At 40.6% G+C, this 23408-nt stretch overlaps 2 protein-coding genes across 2 annotated transcripts; one reads left to right on the top strand and one right to left on the bottom strand.

Moving 5' to 3' along the window:
• Positions 1-410: 410 nt before the first annotated feature.
• On the bottom strand, positions 411-4971 carry MYCTH_2069363 (uncharacterized protein; the record flags this gene model as incomplete). Its single annotated transcript, XM_003666142.1, has 2 exons — positions 411-495; positions 4895-4971. Coding segments are annotated over 2 exons (162 nt in total), but the record flags the coding sequence as incomplete, so codon positions are not given.
• Positions 4972-19878: 14907 nt separating this feature from the next.
• MYCTH_2140615 (uncharacterized protein) lies at positions 19879-23346 on the top strand (the record flags this gene model as incomplete). Its single annotated transcript, XM_003666141.1, has 7 exons — positions 19879-20169; positions 20271-20311; positions 20402-20509; positions 20569-20726; positions 21568-21610; positions 21698-22898; positions 23030-23346. The coding sequence occupies 7 exons, from the start codon at positions 19879-19881 to the stop codon at positions 23222-23224; spliced, it is 2037 nt and encodes a 678-aa protein (XP_003666189.1). The 3' UTR covers positions 23225-23346.
• Positions 23347-23408: the final 62 nt, after the last annotated feature.

The following is a 23408-nucleotide window of genomic DNA, read 5'->3' as shown; positions in this document are numbered from 1 at the left end:
GCGTCTATTTCGATAGTTATCGGCTTTTCAGGATCGAAATACCAGAGAACTAGTACCAATTTAAAATAGTTTTTAATTTCTTAAAGTGCCCTTTATTCTTTAAGGTTAAATTAGACTCTTCCTAGTTTCTTCCCCTTTTCTAGCCCCTTTAGTAGACTTATTGAGGAGTAGGTAATCTACGAAAAATTGCGAATGAATTTCTGATAAAAATTAACAAATCCGAGAAATACCTAAATATTACGATAGGTCTAGGGTTCTAGCTATTTCTCTACTATTTCGATTTATACTAGGTCTATTATAATTCTTTACCGATTTATTATAAATCTAAGGAAGTTAACTTGATCCTTATAAAATAAATATTTACTAGGTTTATAATATAGTTATATATTTTATAGTTATTTAAGGACCTTTTAGATATATTTTATATACGTTTTATAGTTAGGTAAAAAAATTAAGATATTATCTAAACAAACTATATAAAATTCGTTAAATAATCTACCTAATACTTAATAAATATAATTCTAAAAAGTAGCTAGTACATTTATTAGGCTAAATAGTATAACTAGGTATTTAAATAATCTATAGTAAGTTCGAAAGGCAGTTTTCTATTTATCTTCCTCTTATACTCGAATCTAGTAATAACTATCTTTAATATTAAGCTTAATGAAAAATTAAGCGCTAGAAGCATAGTTAAGGATCTCTAAAATAAGAGGTAATAGGTAACGATTCTTCTAGGTAATCTTATTAAGCCCTTAGTAATTAATATAAAGACAAAGGCTCCTATCCTTTTTAGATATAAAGAGGACTAGACTAGCCGCTAAACTCTCGGAAGGTTAAATCCTCCCCTTAGTAAGGTTTTTATCTAAGTATTCCTATAATATACTAAGTTTATACTAAGATAGGGGGTAAATCGGTCTAACTAGAGGTATTATTCCTAGTTATAGATCGATTTTATAATTAGTTACTTTAAATAAAGGAAGGATACTTGAATTTAATATATCTATTACGTTAGTAAAGTCTTATAGCTTAGGGGAAACCTCCTCTAGGTTTCCTAAAGGTTTTGGTTCTTCTTCGTTAGGGAATAGATCTATAGGAATATCCGAAATAGTAGTTAATACAAAGACTTAGGCTCCCCTTCGGCAATCCTTTTCTATTCTTTTAGGGTGTTAGAGTTAGGCTATCTCGGTTTCTAGTAGAAATTACTAGCGATTCTCTATTAGGAATAATAAGATAGTAAGATTACTAAGTGTAGGCATTCCTAACAAGACTAATAAGGTTTCGGTATTATAGCTAATAGTAATATAAGAGTGTAACGAACCTAACTCAGACTTCTTCTAAAAGGGTTCAGACAAAAGTAAATTAAGCGAGACAAGCGTATAGGTCGTCTAAGGGATTCGGTAAAGCCAAAAGGTTCATAACAACACTAGAGTTATCTCCTACAATAGTCAGTAATACTTAGTATAAATACCGGTAATTGTAGGTTAGGTTGCTATCACTGGTAAACTCCTAGAGTCTACCATAACGAATGGCTATTTACATATATATATACTTCTGCCGATCGCTCATAGTCCCCTTCTATCCTGTCCTTAGATCGCCTTTAGTAGCTAGCTATCCTCCGCTATCTTTCTCTTTTGGCAATCGTTCGCCCGTAGTAGCCCGCGCTCCCTAGCGATCCTATATTAGCCTCGCTTTATGCCCTTCTTGATTGGTAGCTCATTTAGCCTTCTATGCCCCACCGGGTCGCAGTATATGGTTAGCTCGTAACACGATGCCCCCTCTTTAGGGCTTTCGACCCGAAAGCTTCTTATAACTTGTTTTAAATACTATTAACACCCCCTCTTCTTTCCCTATAGGTAACGTCCCTCTTCCGCTAGCTTTCTTCCGCCATAGCTAATCCTATTCCTAGGAACTATCGCGATCTTAAGCGCGAACAATATATTATTACGATTAAGATTAAGCAAGAAGGTTATAAGGTTACTATACCTTACAAGCGTTACTAGAATATAAAGCCATGAAAGCGTTATATAATAATAGAGGGTTTAAACAAGTATTAGAACTATATTCATATAGGTAAGAAGTGTAGTAGCCTAAATATTACAGATACCTATAGGTTCCTTGTTATTTTCCTTCGTAGTCCTAGGTTACTAACTGTCTTAGTCCTTTCGAATTTGTCGGAGCAGGAAAAGGTTTCAAAAGAGATTGCTAAGACCGAGGCGCTTCTTGCTTAGACACTAAGCCGTTTAAGTCGATTACGTCGTTTGTAGTAATCCCTACGCGATCGTAGCGCCGAGGTTTTTCGTCATAGTATAGCTTGTCTAGAGGAGGAGGAAGAACTAGATACTCCTCTACCGATGTTAGAGACGTAGACCCTCGCGGGTCAGGCTTAGGCGTTAGGTGCTTTTGACACGCTCGATTGGGAGTCAATCGGGTTAGATCCTAATCCTAATTCTGGTGGGTTCCCCTCTTTTTCTGTTAGGGAATAGGCTTTAGAGCCGGTTCTTATAGCTAGTTAGGATTCTGCTAGTAAAACTACTCTAGTTTCTTAGGGTAACTTAGGTTCTTAACTAGTTCCTATAAGTTGTCTTCTAGTCTAAAATTAAGCTATTTGACTAGGTACTATAGTTCTCTATTAATAATATATAAATCTAGGATTTCTTCGACGTCCTATTCTTCCTCTTCGTCCTCTACTTCGATATATATAATAACCTTGGCGTTTTTCGGTACTGGTTTAAGAAGTGAAATATAAAAAACGTCTGTCTATAGTTATATAGATGACGGTAATAATAGTTAATAGTTAGATATTAAGATTCATTCTTTGATAACAAAGGGTCTAACCTTCTTAAAGTCTAGCTTTGTACTTAGTTATTTAGTTTATAGGTTTTATATAATCAGGTAGACTTTGTCTCCCCTCTCTAGGCAAGGTCCCTCGAGCCTGTGTTTGTCATAGTAGTTCTTTATTCTGGTTCTGACAAACTCAAGTTCCTTTTTAAGCTTCTCGTGTAGTGTGTACATTTGTTCTGCTTTGATTACTGCTCTTGGCACCGTGACCTCTAGCCCTTGCCTAAGGTCTGCTTCGTATCTGTAGTTTGTAAAGAATGGTATAACTTTAGTTATTTCTATTGGCGTTATATTATAGGTAAGTTATACTGTTGGCAATAGCATAACCTAGTCGTCCTACTGGTAGTTGACGTAAGAACGGAGGTATTGCTTGACAACTTGGTTTAGTCGCTCCATTTGTCCGTCAGTCTATAGGTGAAATGCCGTTGACAGCTTGCTATTAACGCCTAATTGTTATATCAACGCTTGCTAGAACTTTGATACAAACTTAGTGTCTCTGTCGGTGATCTATTCTTGTGGCTAAGCGTATACTAATATAACTTACCGATAGATTACGTTTACTAACTATTCCACTATCTAGGACTCCTTATAGGGAAAGAAGTATACCTATTTAGTTAGGCGGTCTACTATAGTAAGAATACTATTATAGATTACCCCTATAGCCGTGTCCTTAGATTCTAGTAGCTTTATAATAAAGTCTATTATAACTAAACTCTATAGTTTATCAGCTATTAGCAGTGGCTAGAGTAGCCTATATAGCTTATATTGTGCTGTTTTGCTTTGATTACAGATATTGTAGCTCTATACGACTTCCTTAACTTATGTCGTTAACTATGGAAAGTCGTAGTGTTTCTTAACTTGTGCGACAGTCTTCGTAACTCCTTTGTATCCTCCGAGTTTCGACTTGTAAAGTTCTCGAATCATTCGTAGCTATTGATCTTTATCGTAGATATATACTTTGCCTTAGTACTAGAGTTTCCTATCTTTTTCTTTCACTTCATCAGGTACTACTAGTCTAGGTATTACTTAATACTATACCTTGTTAATCCTTTCTTCTCGAAAGATTACGTAATATTCTAGGAACGAGTCGAGTAGATCGTCTTCTATAGGTGTCTACGTTTCGTAATATAGCATTCTATCTATTTATTCCTTAAATAATAGTAGTGTTGTTTCTATTTGTCCTTCTGTATAATCCGTTCGTCGGCTTAAGGCGTCCGCTTATATGTTCTCTTTACCCTTCTTATAGCAGATCTTAAAATTAAATTCCGTAAGGAATTCTGCCTATTATATTTGTCGTCTATTAAGCTCCTTTATTATTATAAAGTATCGTAAATTCTTATAATCTATATATACTTATACTAGTTTAATCGTACCGCTAAGGTATAGTTGCTATTCCTTGAAAGCTTCGATAATTATAAGTAGTTCCTTATTATAGATTGGATAATTAAGATGTAGTCTATCGAGCTTCTTTAAAAAGAAGGCTATAAGATATAGCTTCCCTTGTTCGTCTCGTTGTCCTAATTGTCCTCCGATAGCGTAGTCTGAAGCGTCTATTTCTACCTCAAATGGCTTCTTAGGGTCTGGTAACACTAGTACTAGATCTTTAGTAATGGCATCACGGATCTATATAAATGCTTGCTTATACTATTCTTCCTATTGGAATTTAGCGTTCTTCTTAGTAAGTTTGTATAAAGGTCATACGATCGCTCTAAAGTTCCTAATGAATATCTAGTAGAAGTTCGTAAACCTAATGAAACTTCGTACTTCTGTAACTGACGTCGGTCGTAGCTAATCCTTAATAGCTTTAACCTTTAAGGGTTCTATCTAGATTTATCCTAGGGATACTTCGTATCCTAAAAACACCGTCTTCCTAACGTAGAATTTGCTCTTTTCCTTATTAACTAATAGCTTATATATATATAATATATCTAGTACTACTCTTACGTACTTTTAGTATTCGTCTATCATTTTAGAGAAGATAAGTATATCGTCAAGATAATATACTATAAATTTGTCGAGAAAGGATTAGATAGCTTGATCAATTAGGGCTTAGAACGTTGCTAGCGCGTTCGTAAGTCTAAATAGCATGATAAGGTACTCGTAATAGCTATAGGGTGTCCTAAAGGCCATTTTCTACTCGTCGCCTTCTTTGATCTATATATAGTTGTAGGCCGATAGCAAGTCAAGACGCGTAAAATATTAGGCTCCTACTAACTAATCTCGGAGCTGTAAGATTAGTAGTAATAGGTATCGGTTTTTCATAGTCTATTTATTAAGTTACCAATAGTCGATATATAACCATAGCTTTCCATCTTTCTTAGGCATAAATAGGATTAGGTAGCCTACTAGCGATGTCAACAGGCAGATATATCTTCTTCGAAGATTCTCCTCTAAGTATCGCTTAAGTTCTTCGTTCTATATCTAGCTCGTATAGTAAATCTTAAAGAACTTTAGTCATACTCCTTCCTTAAGCTTGATCTCGTAATCCTATAGGCCGTGTTCTAGCAATCCTTCTAGATACTTCGGTTCGAATGCTAGGTGTCCTTCGTATTCCTTCGGTACTTTCCTAGTCTCGTCTCGTTTCTTGATTTTCTAATAGTATACGAACTTGGTTCTGTCTATAGCGATACTAGCGATTTCTTCTATCTTAACCTACTACTCTAGTTATAATGCTCCGCATTTGTTAATAGAGAGAACAGCTATCGGCGGTTTAGCTCGTTCCTCCTATTGTAATGTCGGTATCGTTATACCGCTTCTTCCAGAGTCTATAGTAGTCTACCTGCTACTATCTATCTCTTACGGTAGATCTATAGGATATACCTTCCCCTAAGCATCGTCTGCTTGTAATCCTTGTATTGTCACAGAAATATATATATAGGACGCCGCCTAAACTGCCTCCCCCGACAGGCCAATAGGACAGCAGGCACAAATAGACTAATCAGGAAAGGATCACGCTTGGCAAAGTGATCTATATACTATAGGATCACTACCACAGCTATAATCCAGATAGCAAAGGATCACTAGGTAAAGAGTAATCTTAGGATTATATATACATGTAGATAGTCACTTGTTATAGTAGACTCTAGGAGTTTACTAGTAGTAATAATCACAATCACAGTACTCATACTAAGCATTGCTAATTACTGTAAGAGATAACTCTAGTATTATTATAAACCCTTTAGCTTCACCAAATCCCTCAGACAACCTGCTTACTCGTCACGCTCAACCTACCTCCGTCTAGACCCTTTTAGAAGAAGTCTAAGTTAGGTTCGTTATACATTATTACCACTCCCTTTGTTCTATTATAGTTCAGAACAGAGGTAACTTCGACCTCGATATCGATATAGCTACTAACGTTACGGCCGAATAGCTGCTTGCTTAGCTTAGTCAACTCTAGTAGCAGATCTAGGAGTTAGACTAGAGAGACAAGGCTGCTCAAGCTCGAATTAAGGAACTCGAGAACCGCGAAAAGTACTTGTAGAAGTTAGTTAACGAGGCTTACACCAAAATCGAGGCACTCAAGGGCGCCAAAGCGAAGCGCATCAAGATTAAACTACCTAGCAAATACGGAGGAACTAAAGAGGATCTTATAGGATTCCTAACAAACCTCTGATCCTACTTCTGGCTTAATGACGACAAGTTTCTAGATAATAAAGCCAAAGTCCTCTATATAGCTACAAGACTAGAGGGCAAGGCACTTAGATAGTTCGAGCCTACGTGGAACGACTATCTTATTAAGGAAGACGAAGACGACTAAGACGCGTTTATATAGGCAGTCTTCTGATCTTACAACCATTTCGAAGAAGAGCTTTAGAAAGTTTTTAGCGATAAAGACAAGAAGATTTATATGTAAGAAAGACTCGCCAATCTCTGACAGACCAAGTTAGTAGCCTCCTATGCTATATAGTTTAGATAGGACATACTTAAGTCTTAGCTTAATGATAAGGCATTAATATAATTGTTTTACAATAGCCTAAAGGAAAAGGTTAAGGATAAGCTATATAAGTACGATCGGCCTAAGACTCTAGATAAATATATTATACAGGCTATTAGGATCGATGATTGACTCTATATATAAGAGTAATAGAAATAAGGTCAAATGAACGGAACCACGGTTAAGGCTAATAACAAGAAAAAGCGAGCGTATATTAGTACCTTATACGGGACGTACCCTAGAGCTATAGATATAGATATAATATAGAAGTAAGACTAGAAAAAGGCAATTAAAGACAAGTCTAATGTTACCTACTATAACTATAGAAAGAAAGGGCACTATAAGCAAGAATACTAGAGCCCGAAGAAAGAATAGAAACCAGCCCCTAGAAAGGAAATTACGGCTATCGACGAAACCACCAAGGACATTATCAAAGTAGTAGCTACAAGCTACGAAGACAAGGACAGTAATACAGATAGTCTCGGACACGATGGCAATGGTAAAGACGAACAAGCACTATACTCCGAACTGGTCACCGTAGACCTAGAGACAGGTCTTGCCAAATAGGATATGGCAGGAGAGTATATACCGCCAATTTCGATTCTCCTAGCCTTGAGGCAGTAAGGTTTTATAGTTACGTAGAGGTAGGATAGATTGTAGACAACCAATACCTAAGGAATCGAAAGACCCGGACCTAATGCTCTATTCCTCTAGGAACGAATCGAATGGTACTATAATAAAGTTTTCTAACTTAATATAGAACTACGCGAACGGGATGGACGCTTGATTCGACTCGTCTAATAGAGCGATAAGATAAGGGACAAGATAAGGGAACTCTAACGTATTGTAAAAACTATCAGAGGAAAACAGCCTATAATATATGATAGGCTTAATAACTATGCCAAGTACCTTAACGATTAGCAACTTAGCAATAATATATAGAACCTAGAATACTAGTTTATATAAGCGAACCATGGGAAAGACGAGTATACGTAGGAAAGCTACTAGAAGAAACACTTTTATCCTAGCATTAGAGTACCTACGGCCTACATATAGTGGGAAGGATTTAGGAAAGAATTCCAATACCTCCTAGGTAACACCATACGACTGTACCCTCGACACGAGGCATATACGTAAGTGCCTTGGTTCTAGTGTGTAGCGTACAAATGCCGATATCACTTCTACAACAAATTCGAAAATAATCACTAGCCAACCCGACAGGAAAATAGGGACAGAGGCTTGTACCCTATAGAATGGGTTTACGATGTAGGAAATAGAGCAGCTAAATTGCTCTAGAAGATCAAAGCCTACGATCTAGGAAGCATTACAATAGTTCTAAGACGAGCCTAGCCTAGGTACTACAGAATGGGACAAGATATATAGGACTTGTGCTAGAGCAACGATTGCCTCCATTACGTAGATAAAAAGAAATCGCGAATTCAGGAGCTTTAGATGAAGCTATAGTATATACGACAAAAAGCAGAACAAACTCAATGGTAGGAAGCTATAAGCACTCAATGGCTTATAGAAATAAGCACGATTAACGAAGCCACTATCAGCCAAATAACTAGAGAGGTTAGCACTAACCTAGGAAACGGGTTAGGGCCCTCCGAGGGGCCTAGAAACCATTAACGCCTGTACAATAGCAAGTGATAGCATAGTATAGGAGGAACTGGCGTAAGAGACCACTATACCGAGACCTCCTAGCAGAAATATAGGAAATCGCCGCAATCTTTAGATGATAGCGGCAAGATAAGCGATTATAGATAATAGCATAGTAGAAATAGTACGAAATGCTCGTACTAGTAGATAGTAGAGTAGAGATGAACCTGATTTCGCCGATACTTATAAATTAGCTATAGATACCCTAGAGAATGAAGCAGAAGCATGGCATAGTTAAAGGGCCATTTCCGATGTAATAGGTATATAGAGAGACCAAACTGATCGATATTACTATAGCAAGGAAGACTATAGCAGTTATATTTAGCATCGTAGATATAGGCAATAATAAAGACATAATATTAGGGTTATTATAGTATGAAGATTATAACCTAGATATTAGCTAGAAGAATAGTAGCTACCTACGACCCTAAACAGAGTCGTATTCGACTAGCGAGATAGGGAGCACGCAAGGATCGTAAGCAGATAATGCTTAGAGAAAGGCATATCCTACGGATCTACCGTAAGAGATAGACAGTGGTAGGCAGACTACTATAGACTCTAGAAGAGGCAGTATAACGATATCGATATCACGATAGGAGGAACGAGCTAAACCGCCAATAGCTATTCTCTCCGTTAACAAATGCGGAGCACTACAATTAGAGTAGTAGGTTAAGACAGGAGAAATCGCTAGTATTACTATAGATAGAACCAAGTTCGTATACTATTAGAAAACTAAGAGACGAGACAAGACTAGGGAAGTACCGAAGGAATACAAAGGACACCTAGCATTCGAACCGAAGTATCTAGAAGGATTACTAGAACATGGCCTATAGGATTACGAGATCAAGCTTAAGGAAGGAGTATGACTAAAGTTCTTTAAGATTTACTATACAAGCTAGATATAGAATAAAGAACTTAAGCGATATTTAGAGGAAAACCTTTGAAGAGGATATATCCGCCTGTTAACATCGCTAGCAGGCTACCTAATCCTATTTATACCTAAGAAAGACGGAAAGCTATAGTTATACGTCAACTATTAGTAACTTAACGAATAGACTATGAAAAACCGATACCTATTATTGCTAATCTTATAGCTCCGAGATTAGTTAGCAGGAGCCTAATATTTTATACGTCTTGACTTGCTATCAGCCTATAACTATATATAGATTAAAGAAGGCGACGAGTAGAAAACGGCCTTTAGGATACCCTATAGCTACTACAAGTACCTCGTTATACCATTTAGACTTACAAACACGCTAGCAACGTTCCAAGCCCTAATTAATCAAGCTATCCGACCCTTTCTTAACAAATTTATAGTATATTATCTTGATGATATACTTATCTTCTTTAAGATAATAGACAAACACCGGAAGTATATAAAAGTAGTACTAGATACGCTATACGTATACAAGCTATTAGTCAACAAGGAAAAGAGCGAATTCCATATTAGGAAGACAGTCTTTTTAGGATACGAAATATCCCTAGGACAAATCCGGATAGAACCTTCAAAGATTAAAGCTATCAAGAATTAGCCACAACTAACGTTAGTTACAGAAGTACGAAGCTTCATCGGATTTACGAACTTCTACCAAATGTTCATCAGGAACTTTAGAGCGATCGTACGACCTTTATACGAACTTACCGAGAAGAACGCTAAATTCCAATGGAAAGAGCGATACAAGTAAGCATTTATATAGATCTATAACGCCATTACTAAAGATCTAGTACTAGTACTACCAGACCCTAAGAAGCTATTCGAGGTAGAAACGGACGCTTTAGACTATACCATCGGAAGACAATTAGGATAACGAGACGAACAAGGGAAGCTATATCCTATAGCCTTCTTTTTAAAGAAGCTCGATAGACTATATCTTAATTATCCGATTTACGACAAGGAACTACTTATAACTATTAAAGCTTTTAAGGAATAGTAACTATACCTCAGTGGTACGATTAAACTAGTATAAGTATATATAGATTACAAGAACCTACAATACTTTACAACGATAAAGGAACTTAATAGATAACAAATACGATAGGCAGAATTCCTTGTGGAATTTAACTTCGAGGTCCGCTATAAGAAGGGCAAAGAGAACGTACAAGCGGACATCTTAAGCCGACAAACGGATCATATAGAAGGACAAATAGAAATAACACCACTGCTATTCAAGGAACGAATAGACGGAACGCTGTATTACGAAACGCAGATACCCGTAGGAGATGATCTACTCGACTCGTTCCTAGAATGCTATATAATCTTTTAAGAAGAAAGGATTAACGAGGCATAGTATCAAGTAGCACCCGGACTAGTAGTACCTAACGGAGTGGAAGAAAGAGATAGAAAACTCTGGTACCGAGGCAAAGCGTATATCTATAACAAAGATTAACAGCTACAGATGATTCAAAAACTCCACGAGTCGAAACTCGGAGGATATAAAGGAGTTACGAAGACTATCGCATAAGTCAAGAAACACTACGACTTTCTATAGTTAATGGCATGAGTTAAGGAAGTTATATAGAGCTATAACATCTATAATCGAAGCAAAATAGCATGATATAAGCTATATAGGCTACTTTAGCCACTGCCAATAGCTAACAAACTATAGAGTTTAATCACGATAGACTTTATTATAAAGCTACTAGAATCTAAGGATACGGCCACAGGAGTAATCTACGATAGTATTCTTACTATAGTAGATTGCCTAACTAAATAGGCATACTTCTTTCCCTACAAGGAGTCCTAGATAGCTAAATAGCTAGTAGATATAATCTATCGGCAAGTTACATCAGTATATGCTTAGCCGCAAGAATAGATCACCGACAGAGATACCAAGTTCGTATCGAAGTTCTAGCAAGCGTTAATGTAACGATTAGGCGTCAATAGCAAGCTGTCAATAGCATATCACCCGCAGACCGACGGACAAACGGAGCAACTAAACCAAGTTATTAAGCAATACCTCCGCTCTTACGTCAATTATTAGCAAGATGACTAGGTTATACTATTACTAATAGTATAACTTGCCTATAATACGACGCCGATAGAAACGACCAAAGTTATACCGTTCTTCGTGAACTATAGATATAAAGTAGACCTTAGGCAAGGACTAGAGGTCACAGTGCCGAGAGCAGTAGTCAAAGTAGAATAGATATACGTACTATATAAGAAGCTTAAAAAGGAACTCGAGTTTGTTAGGACCAGAATAAAGAACCACTACGATAAATATAGGCTCAAGGGACCTTGCCTAGAGAGGGGAGACAAAGTCTACCTAATTATATAAAACCTGCGAACCAAACGACTAAGCACGAAGCTAGACTTTAAGAAGGTCAGACCCTTCGTTATCAAAGAACAAATTTCGACATCTAACTACTAACTATCGTTACCATTATCTATATAACTACAGACAGATGTTTTTCATATTTCACTCCTTAAACCAGCATTAAAAAACGCCAAGGTTGCTACGTACATCGAAGCAAAAGACGAGGAAGAAGAATAGGATATCGAAGAAATTCTAGATTTATATATTATTAACAGAGAACTGTAGTACCTAGTCAAATGGCTTGATTTTAGACTAGAAGATAACTTATAGGAACTAGTCAAGAATTTAAACTGCCCTAAGAAACTGGAACAGTTCTACCGGTAGAACCTAGATCGACTAAAGGCAAAACCAGGACAGAATTAAAGACAGCGCCCTAGTTAACAACGTTAACGCCACCATTGAGCTACACACCTAGAACCGCCCCTGATTCCTGCTGTCCTACCTCTTCCAATTTATCCAAAGACGCAAGACCCCGGTGAACTATCTCCGACCCTCGAGACAATAACGATCGCTTTTGATGACGAATACGGTCTAAACGAGCTAGAGATTTGTCTAGACGACGCTACGCTTTTACCAATAAATTGCGGTCAGCACAGAGAGCCTCCTTAGCATCTTGTTCTAACCGGTCGAGGTGTTTTGATTTATCTATAATACGGGACACTGCAGAAGTTAGTATAGAAAAAATACACTAGCAAGGGAACATAGACAAGACGAGACTAGAACCCTAGAACTGTCGTATGACCTCCTACGACAAATATACTCGCCGTAACGAGAAGTACTCTCTATTATACGGCAGTAGAGGCCACGAGAAAAACAATAAGAACAAGGCATCACTTTAAACCCTAGCTTATTGATAGCAGTAGCTAGGGCAATGCGCTCTTTAGTCTTTACAGATCTTTTTATTAAACGCTTTGCTATACAAGACATATTATTAGCAGTATATAGAGGAAAGAGGGAAATATAGGAGATAACTTACTAAGGGTTATTAGTGCTATTTGAAATGGCCTAAGATGGGCTTTCGGGTCGAAAGCCTTAAAGGAAGGGTATCGTGTCACGGAAATATATATATAGGACGCCGCCTGAACCGCCTCCCCTGACAGGCCAATAGGATAGTAGGTACGAATGGACCAATCAGGAAAGGATCACGCTTGGCAAAGTGATCTATACACTATAGGATCACTACCGTAGCCGTAATCTAGACGGCAAAGGATCATTAGGTAAAGAGTGATCTCAGGATTATATATATATGTAGATAGTCACTCGTTATGGTGGACTCTGGGAGTTCACTAGTGGTAACAATCACAATCATAGTACTTATACTAAGCATTGCTGATTACTGTGAGAGACAACTCTAGTGTTGTTATGAACCCTTTGGCTTCACCGAATCCCTTAGACGACCTGCCTACTCGTTACGCTCAACCTACCTCCGTCTGGACCCTTTTAGAAGAAGTCTGAGTTAGGTTTGTCACATTATATACTTTCTATCTTACTAGTCGAATATGACTCTATTTAGGGTCGTAGGTAGCTACTATTCTTCTAGCTAATGTCTAGGTTATAATCTTCATACTATAGTAATCCTAATATTATATCTTTGTCATCGCCTATATCTACGATGCTAAATATAACTACTATAGTTTTCTCTACTATAGTAATGTTAATCGGTTCGGTTTCCCTATATACCTATTATATCGGAAATAGCCCTTTAACTATACTATGCTTCTACTTTATTCTCTAAGGTATCTATAGCTAATTTACAAGTGTTAGCGAAATCAGGTTTATCTCTACTCTACTATCTACTAGTACAAGCATTTCGTGCTATTTCTATTATGCTATTATCTATAATTGCTTGTCTTGCCGCTATCGTCTAAAGATTACGGTGATTTCCCATGTTTCTGCCGGGAGGTCTCGATATAGTAGTCTCTTACACCAGTTCCTCCTATACTACGCTACTACTTGCCGCTATACGGGCGTTAATGGTTTTCAGGCCCCTTGAAGGGCCCTAACCCGTTTCCTAGGTCAGTGCTAACCTCCTTGGTTATTTAGCTAATAGTGGCTTCGTCAATCGTGCTTATTTCTTTAAGCTATTAAGTACTTATAACTTCCTACCATTAGGTCCGTTCTACTTTCCGTCGTACGTACTATAGCTTTATCTAAAGCTCCTAGATCCGCGATTTCTTTTTGTCTATGTGGTAAAGGTAGTCGTTACTCTAGCACGAGTCCTATATATCTCGTCCTATTCTACAGTGCCTAGGCTAGGCTCGTTTTGGTACTACTGTAATGCCTTCTAGATCACAGGCTTCGATTTTCTAGAGCAATTCGGCTGCTCTATTTCCTATATTATAGACCTATTCTATAGGGCAGAGGCTTCTGTCCTCATTTCCTTATTAGGTCAGCTAGTAATTGTTTTTAAATTTGTCGTAAAAGTAGTATTGGCATTCGTATAATATATATTAGAACTAGGGCACTTGTATATATGCCTCGTATTATAGGTATAGTTACGTAGCGTTGCCTAGAAGGTATTAGAACTCTTTTCCAAATCCTTCCCACTATACATAGGCCGTAGGTACTCTAATGCTAAGGTAGGAGTATTTCTTCCAATAGTTTTCCTACGTACGCTTATCTTTTCCGTAGTTCGCGTGTATAAACTAGTACTCGGGGTTCCGTACGTCATAGCTAAGTTACTAATCGTCAAAATGCTTAGTGTAGCTATTAGGCCTATTATACATCATAGGCTATTCCCCTTTAATAGTTTCCATAATACGTCAGAGTTCCCTTATCTTGTCCCTTATTCTATCGCTCTACTAGGTAAGTCAAATCAAGCGTTTATCCTGTTCGCGTAGTTCTGTGTTAAGCCGGAAAACTTCGTTACGGTACCATTTAATTCATTCCTAGAGGAATAGAACATTAGGTCTAGGTCTTTCGATTCCTTAGGTGTCGGTCGTCTACGATCTATCTTACCTCTAGGTAACTATAAAACCCTACTACCTCAAGGCTAGGAAAATCGAAATTGGTAATGTATACTCTCCCGCCGTATCCTATTTGGCAAGACCTGTTTCTAGGTCTATAGTAACCAGTTCGGAGTATGGTGCTTGTTTATCTTTACCATTGCTATTATATCCGAGACTATCTGTATTATTATCTCTGTCTTTGTAGCTTATAGCCGCTACTTCGATAACATCCCTGGCGGTTTCGTTAATAGCTATAATTTCCTTTCTAGGGACTAGTTTCTAATCTTTCTTCGGGCTTTAATATTCTTATTTGTAATGCCCTTTCTTTCTATAGTTATAGTAGGTAACGTTAGACTTGTCTTTAGCCGTCTTTTTCTTATCTTGCTTCTATACTATATTTATATCTATAGCTCTAGGATATATCCTATGCGATGTGCTAACATATGCCCGTTTTTTCTTATCATTAGCCTTGACCATAGTTCCGTTTGTCTAACCTTGTTTCTACTACTCTTGTATATAGAGTTAATTATCAATTTAAATGGCTTATACGATATATTTGTCTAGAGTCTTAGGCCGGTCGTACTTATATAGCTTGTCTTTAACCTTTTTCTTTAAGCCATTATAAAATAGTTATATTAATACCTTATCGTTAAGCTAAGACTTAAGTATGTCCTATCTAAACTATATAGCATAGGAAGCTACTAACTTAGTCTGTCGGAGATTAGTAAGTCTTTCTTATATATAAATCTTCTTGTCTTTGTCACTAAAAACCTTCCAAAGCTCTTCTTCAAACCAGTTATAGGATTAGAAGACTGCCTATATAAACGCGTCTTAGTCGTCTTTATCTTCCTTAATAAGATAGTTATTCTATATAAGCTTAAACTATCTAAGTACCTTGCCCTCTAGTCTTATAGCTACAAAGAGGACTTTAGCTTTGTCATCTAGAAACTTATTATTATTAAGCCGGAAGTAGGATCAGAGGTTCGTTAGGAATCTTACAAGATCTTCCTTAGTTCCTCTATATTTACTAGGTAGTTCGATCTTGATATGGCTCGCTTTGGCGCCCTCGAGTACCTTGATTTTGGCGTAGGCCTCGTTAACCAGCTTCTACAAGTGCTTTTTACCGTTTTCGAGTTCCTTGATCCGAGCTTAAGCAATCTTGTCTCTCTAGTCTAACTCCTAAATCCGCTACTAGAGTTGACCAAGCTAGGTAAGCAGCTATTCGGCTGTAACATTAGTAGCTATGTCGATGTCGAGGTCGAAATCACCTCTGTTCTGAGCTATAATAGAACAAAGGGAATAATAGCAACGTGTGACGAACCTAACTCAGACTTCTTCTAAAAGGGTTTAGACAGAGGTAAATTAAGTGGGACAAGTGTATAGGTTATCTAAGGGATTTGGTGAAGCCAAAAGGTTTATAACAACACTAGAGTTATCTCCTACAATGGTTAGTAATACTTAGTATAAATACTAGTAATTGTAAGTTAGGTTACTATCACTAGTAAACTCTTAGAGTCTACTATAACGAATGGCTATTTATATATATATATACTTCTGCCGATCGCTTATAGTCCCCTTCTATCCTGTCCTTGGATCGCCTTTGGTAGCTAGCTATCCTCCGCTATCTTTCTCTTTTGGCAATCGTTCGCCCGTGGTAGCCCGCGCTCCCTAGCGATCCTATGTCAGCCTCGCTTCGTGCCCTTCTTGATTGGTGGCTCATTCAGCCTTCTATGCCCTACTAGGTCGCGGTATATGGTTGGCTCGTGACAAAGAGTAATTATATTAACGTATAGTTCTATACTTATCGATTAGTATGATTGGTATTTGATATACCTTATAGGATACTATAACCGTTTTATTAAACTATTAGATTATAGACAGAATATAAGTAAGTCGTTTTAGTTAATATTTCTAAATAAGGTCGAAGTCTATAATATTTACTTCTATATAGGAATCTAAGTCTATTATCGTTAAAATACCTTTATATACGTTTATTATAATAGCTATATATATCCTCCCTTTTTAGGTTATCCTTTATAGCTATTCCTATAATATTAGGGTCTATTATAAGTAACTTCTATTTCTCTAGTAAAAATGACCTAAACCCTAGTAGCTAAGGTATTAGCCTTATTAGTAAGAGGTAACCTATACTATTTCTATATAATCTCTTGTAAAATGTCTTTCCTTTCTATATTAGAAATATAAGCCACTACTCTATATCTTAGGAGTAAGGGTTAACGTAAGGTTTAAAGCGCCTTATAAGGTCGATTATAGTTTCATTATAGGTCTGGTTTAATAGTAGGACAATAACGTATGGAAACGTAATATATTAGATATATAACGTGATTAATCTTAAGTTAGTAGTAAAAAGGGGGTAGTCTAACTATAATTCGGTCGTTAGAAGCTATACTAGATTCATAATACTAACTATACTATTCCTTTTTATATCTCTAGATAATAAGTATAGTAACGGTCAATATATTGAATAAGGAAAGGTAATAGCTTATTATAGAAGCTTAAAGCTTGGCTTTTCTTATCCTAGTAGAAAAACTAAGCTTTAAGGGATTTAAGGTAATAGTAAAGATCCTATAGGGACTAGCTATTTTACTAGCAAGCTAAATTTAAAGCCTTAGCTACTTAAGATACCTAATCTATAAGGTTAATTATATAAGCATTTATCTACTCTTTGAATAAAGTCTAATTACCTTCTAGCTAATTATATTCCTTAGGTAATATATTCTAATAATAACTATACTAGTAGTTCTAAGGTTATTTATCCATATAATTAAATATAAATAGGATATAATTCTATAATATTTTAAACCGCTTAAAGTCTCCCTAAAAAGTATATTATAAATCCTAGAGCTACTCTTACTACTGCTAATAGGTTATTATATTAGTAAATCGAATTAGATTAGTAACCTTAATAACCTTAAAGTAATATCCTAAATCATTAGAATTAGAGGATTTAATAGGTAATTAAGGTTATTTCAAGCCCTTTATACGGTCTAATAGTCTTAGCTTCTCTAATAAGAACTTTTCCTAGTCTTATAATTACTATAGCCTTTCTAGCTCCTTAACCTAGCCTTTCAAATTCCAGATAAGCTCTTTATAATCAGGGCCTTATATTAAGGGCTCTAAATTAGAGGGTATTAGGACGTAAAGAGGGGGTTTAGAATGGTTTTACGGCCAATACTAGGCCAAAAGAGTCTTACTTTAGCTTAAAGGTTCTTCCTCTAGTCCTACAGGCATTAAACGGCTAAATGATAGTACTATCTCGATTAATAAAGGGTTAGAAGGATTAGAAACTATCAAGGCAGCCTACTACTAGGCTAGTTATCAAGGGAGGTAATACTATTATAAAGGCTTTTCTAAGCAGGTTTGTATTAATTGCAAGGCAGGGGGAGTCAATTATTCTAGGGCCGGCAGGCTGCCTATTCGTATCCCTTTTGATTCGTAGTTCTAAAGACTGATCCTTAGGGAGGAAAACCTCCCTTTCGAATCTATAGGCTAATAGGTATATCTTATACTACGGATTGGCTATCCCCTTTTCCTGGCTGTGCCCTGATCGTGCCTATTATAGTAGGGTTATACCTATTAGTGCCTAGGTATAGGCCCTCTGGCTGCCGTGGCCTGGCCGTAGGCGTAGGTCGGCTTATATTCGTGATAAAGGGATGTTACTAGCTTAAGGATTTAAAGTTCTATTAAAGTAAGCCTTTAAACCTAATGCTAGTAGGCATTTCTAACGATAAAGTAATAGGTCTAATATACTTATTATAGTTTAAGCTTATTTATTAGATCTTAATAGAGTTATTATTACTATTATATCTAACTATTTAGGTATCTACTTAAGTAGATAGATATAGTTACTTATCTAGGTAAATGGTCTCCTATAGCGTTCGAATGCTCGCGATTAGTAATAAGACTATAGATTTAAACTAGTAGTAAGTACTATTTACTATAGCTTAATAGCTATAATTAGTATAGCTCTAGAAGGCTATAAATAGGTATAATACTATAGTAGTATTTACGCTATAGGCGGTACTTCTAGACTAACTATTACGGTCTATAGAAGTAGGTAATAAAAGTGTCAATTATTCTAAGTGCCAGAGGCACTTAGAGAAGCTGTCTAAATATATGTTAACCCTGGCTCGTTATCCCTGTTAGTGGGTCAGTCAGATCTGACCTACTGGCAGTCATATACTGTAACAGCCATTCTCTGTAGCTTGTGCACTAACTACCAATAAGCACACGTGACAGCCTACGTTATTCGCCTACTGTAGCCCTGATCTTGCCCACTCAGCCACTCTTGCCCACTTGTGCTTCCGGTGCTGGTGTTCCTTCCCCCCGGGGCTAGGGATAATATGTGTGCGGGGTCCTAATCATTTTATTCCATCCAAGATCAGCACCACCTTGGATCTCGTAGCCCAATTGCTAGATGACAGCATTGAGCAGATAACTTTCCAGGTGACCACGGGTTCAGTTTCCTCTTCGTCTTTACCCTGGCGCTGAACAGCTTCACATCCTTTCCCACATGGAACCTTGAACAGCAAAGAAAACGAAACGGGAAAAAGATGATAAAAAAGAATGAGCGCGCTACATGCCGCATTCATTTCAATTCTTTCACTATTATCTTCTAGTTCCTTGGGACTTTCCAGGCACCCACCCCTAATTATCTCGATGGGGACGCTAGTTGCGCCCTGGTACCGAGAGAGACTGACAAGCCAAGGCGGCGTGCTCGGGTCCTCGACAGCCGTAGCCGTGTTTGATCCCACCAAGGCCGTCCGCCATACGTATCGTTCCTAGCGCCGGAACCGTAAGGTCGTGACTTAATTACGTGGCTATGCAATCGGCCGTCATCTCCATCTCTCTCTCTCTCTCTCTTTTTTTTTTCCGTGGTCTTCTCATTCTGGAAACGCACCAATTATAGCTAACCGAGGTCTGCTCTAACAGCATATGGTACTTCCTGAGCATAGATGCGTGTTGGCACTCCTCCATCGGCTGTTCATCCCTGGACGTTGGCTAACATTTTAAATGTCTTAGGAGTTTGTACGTGGACTATCGAGGTTTGCTGTCCCCTCCACCTGTAGACCGCGATCCGCACGGCGTCGACTAATAAGTCAATATTTATTAGGTTCAGTGCTTGACGCAGATTCTGGCCAACCGCCTATCTCTTACCATGTACAACCCCCAAAAAGAACGGTTGCTCAAAGTGGGCTTGCTCGTCGCTATTGGCATCATCAACGTCAGCGTTTTCTGTATCTGGGTCCCCACCCGGTTGCAAATCAGCCAGACCTTTATTCGGATCAACAACACCTGGGACAGGATGGAAAAGGCTATCTTTGCTGTCATCGACATGTCCTTGAACGTGTATTTTATCAAGTCCAAGTTGGTCGCGAGTGGGCTGAAGCAGTACGGCATTGTGTGGAAATACAATGTATTCATGGTTTTTATATCCATCTCACTCGATGTGAGCATCCATTCCCGCCCCATCCCCTTCCCCCCATGACTGAATTCTTTCTCTTCACTAAGGCTGACTGACAACTTTCCTGTAACCCGGGCCCCTACTAGATCCTAGTGATTGGTCTCATGTCTCTGCCAGACGATGCGGTGTAGGCCTGTCCTATTCTCCCTTTCTGTATTTTTTTTTTTTTTTTGAAAAAAACCAGTGGAGCTGCTGACACGCATTCAGCTACGTTCAGGCCCACCCCCCCGACATTCCTCGCCAAGCTCAACATCGAAATGAACATGGTAGAAATGCTGGGCAAGGTGGTCAAGCAGTCGACCAAGCGGAACACCCCTCTCCCGACGTCTGGCAACCGTATCCCGGCACGGACCGTGGGGTGTTCGACCGCGAATGGGTGGGCAGCGCAAAAGACAGCATCATGTCCCCAGGAGGAGGAGCAGGCGGTAGCGGCGAAGGCGGGAGTGCTGGTGGGGGCCAGAGGCACGAACTCAATATGGATATATTGAACAATCCAAACCTAGGGGCTAACGACTCGGGAGCATCAACCTCGGGGACCCAGGGTGACGGGGGGAAACGAGGACAGTCATAGCAGGTCGAGGAGAGGGGATCGCGAGGCGGGAGCGTGCACAAAGAGGGACGGATAGACAGCGGGAAGCCGGGGGGGAGTAGTCCAATGACGCGATCGACTCAACGATAATAAAATTTGAAGCCATAATTACTGAGCTTGTAGCGCACAAAGAATTGCTCCATACCGTGTATACATGCATAGGTGTAATTATATCGGTATGCCACGTGCTCCAGTGATTTAGTAACTAAATCATTCAGTGGCGGATAACTAATGATGCGGTGGCCCTACTTTTCAGTTACGGTAGAGGAGCCAGACCAGGTCCGTGCCTAGCAAGGCGAATTCTACAAAGGGTTAGGGTTTGATCAGGCACCTTCCACAGCTGCCTGGCAGTGAACGGCGGCGTTGGTTAGCGCGCTCAACTACGGAGACCCTGACAGGACCCACCTCTTCTTGACCTCACTCAATCGGCAGCTGCGAGAACCCGGTCGTTTCATCTCACCACTCGGCTCAGTCTCATCGCAGCCGTGACCCAAACCTCGGCCGAGGCAATGGATAGATCGCAGGATCAAGCGGCTCAAGTGCACGCTAGGACAAGATCGGGGGTCAAAGGCAAGTGAACCCGTTGAACTGACAATGAATGCTCTGCCGGGTCACTAGTGTGTGTAACTACGCAGTTCTACGGGTTGAGAGGTCGCTTTACAGCAATCTACTAGCAACCCATAACTACCCGTCAAATTCACTGCCACGCATCTAGCGCACCCACCTATGATGAATGACAGCGAGTCTTTGATTTCTATTGAAACAAGAATACAGCTGATGCTCTCTCTTTGCAGTCACCCGACCCCGCTCATCCACCAAAGACCCTCTCGATGACGAGTGAGTGTCCGCGCCTTCCACTTTCCACCCTGTTACCGCGCTATTCCGCAAACCCTATTAACTGCGATTTCCTTACCTTCTGGCCAGTGGCCCTCTTGCATCGCCGCTGTCCCCGGATCGGGTCCAACGAACCCTGTCCATCCGAAGCCATCCCCGCAGCTCCGGCCCCGGCTCGCCCATGATGCCGCGTTCCCCAGCACAGTCGCCAGCCCCGACCGGGAAGCGGATAATATCCGGCGCGCCCTCTCCCCGACAGGGGCCCAAGGACTTCTCCTACCTCCTCCGACCCGAGATCTACCACCCGCTCACCCCGCTCGCAGTGCCTCCTCCCTTTCGCAACCCGCGCAACCCCCCGGAGGCCGACACCCCGATCCCGGACCTGCTCGCCCAGGGCTACTTCCGCGCCGCCGCCATCGCTGCGGCCCAGACCCTCACAAGCGGCGCGCTGGACCCGACCGACCATGCCCGCATCTTCGACCTGTTCTACATCCGACTCGCCTGCCTGACCCTGGTCGACGCCACCCCACTCGCCGCCCAGGAGGTCAAAGCCCTGGGCGACCTGCACTCGGCCTTTTACTACTGCTCCTCTCCCGCCACGCAATCCAAGGATGGCGGGGGCGGCGGAAACAGCAGCATTACGGGCGGAGAAACCACCCCCGGAACCACGGCCGCCTCGGCTCCTCCTCCTCCTCCTTCTTCCTCCTCCCCTCCAGAGCACGTCGTTCCCTGGCCCCTGCGCCTGCTGGCCGTCCGCCTGCAGGCCCTCGGCTTTGGCGACCCGCGGCGCGCCGTCATGTCGTACTACGAGCTGGCGCGCGAGGCGCGCGCGCGGCTGGGCGCGGCCCGGGCCCGGCACGACCACTCGGCCTCGGAGGTCTGGCGCGAGCGCCTGGCCGACCTGGGCGTGCGCGTCGCCGGCGCCCTGGTCGAGATGGACGACCTCGCCGGCGCGCTCGTGCACCTCGGCACGCTGGCGCCCCGCCGCGGAGGCGGCGGCGGCGGCGGCAATCTCAAGAAGGGAATGGTGGCGGTCAGGATGGCGCTGCTCTGGTTGCAGCTCGGGGACGTGGACGCCGCGAGGGCGTGCGTCGGTGCCAACGCGGATGGCGGCGGCGATGGCGATGGCGATGGCGTCGAGGAGAGGGTGGTGAGCGCGCTGTGCGACGTGGCGGACGGGGAGTACGAGGCGGCGGTGGAAAAGTGGAGGGCCTTGAGGGAGCAGGTGGACGACGAGATGGTCGGGGTGAATCTGGCAGTTTGCCTGCTGTATGTGGGCAAGATGCAGGAGGTATTAATTATTAGGCCCGGTCTCTTTGATTTTTGTTCTTTCCCCTCTTCATCTTCCCCTTTCCTGCGCCGCGCTGCAAAATCAAAACCATGACGAGGAATGAATGAATAAGGTCCGCTGACGCCGAGCAGGGTAGGGAATTGCTGGAGCAGCTTGTGGACTCCGGCCGGTCCTCGCATACGCTGCTGTTTAACTTGTCGACCATGTACGAGCTGTGCACCGATAGGTCACGGGCTCTCAAGGCGAGGTTGGCGGAGAAGGTTGCTGCCGTGGGAGACCGGACAGGAGGCTGGGAGAAGACGAACGCCGACTTCAAGCTGCAGTAAAACTGCCGGGGCCGGCGAACGAGTCGAAAAGAAGTTGCGAACGAGACGAGCTCCTAACACTATGAGTCGAGAGTCATGAAGGCTAATGAAACATTCTGGTTGTTCTTGCTGTACCGCTCTTGCTGGCCATCCCCCCTTCTCGGTGACTAATACGTGTTCTCTTGCTCCCAACAAGGGCCGCCAT

This window comes from Thermothelomyces thermophilus, chromosome 6, assembly GCF_000226095.1.
Source record: "Thermothelomyces thermophilus ATCC 42464 chromosome 6, complete sequence".
NCBI lineage: Eukaryota > Fungi > Ascomycota > Sordariomycetes > Sordariales > Chaetomiaceae > Thermothelomyces > Thermothelomyces thermophilus.
The sequence above is the reverse complement of the archived record's forward strand: the minus strand, read 5'-3'. Positions and strand labels throughout refer to the sequence as shown.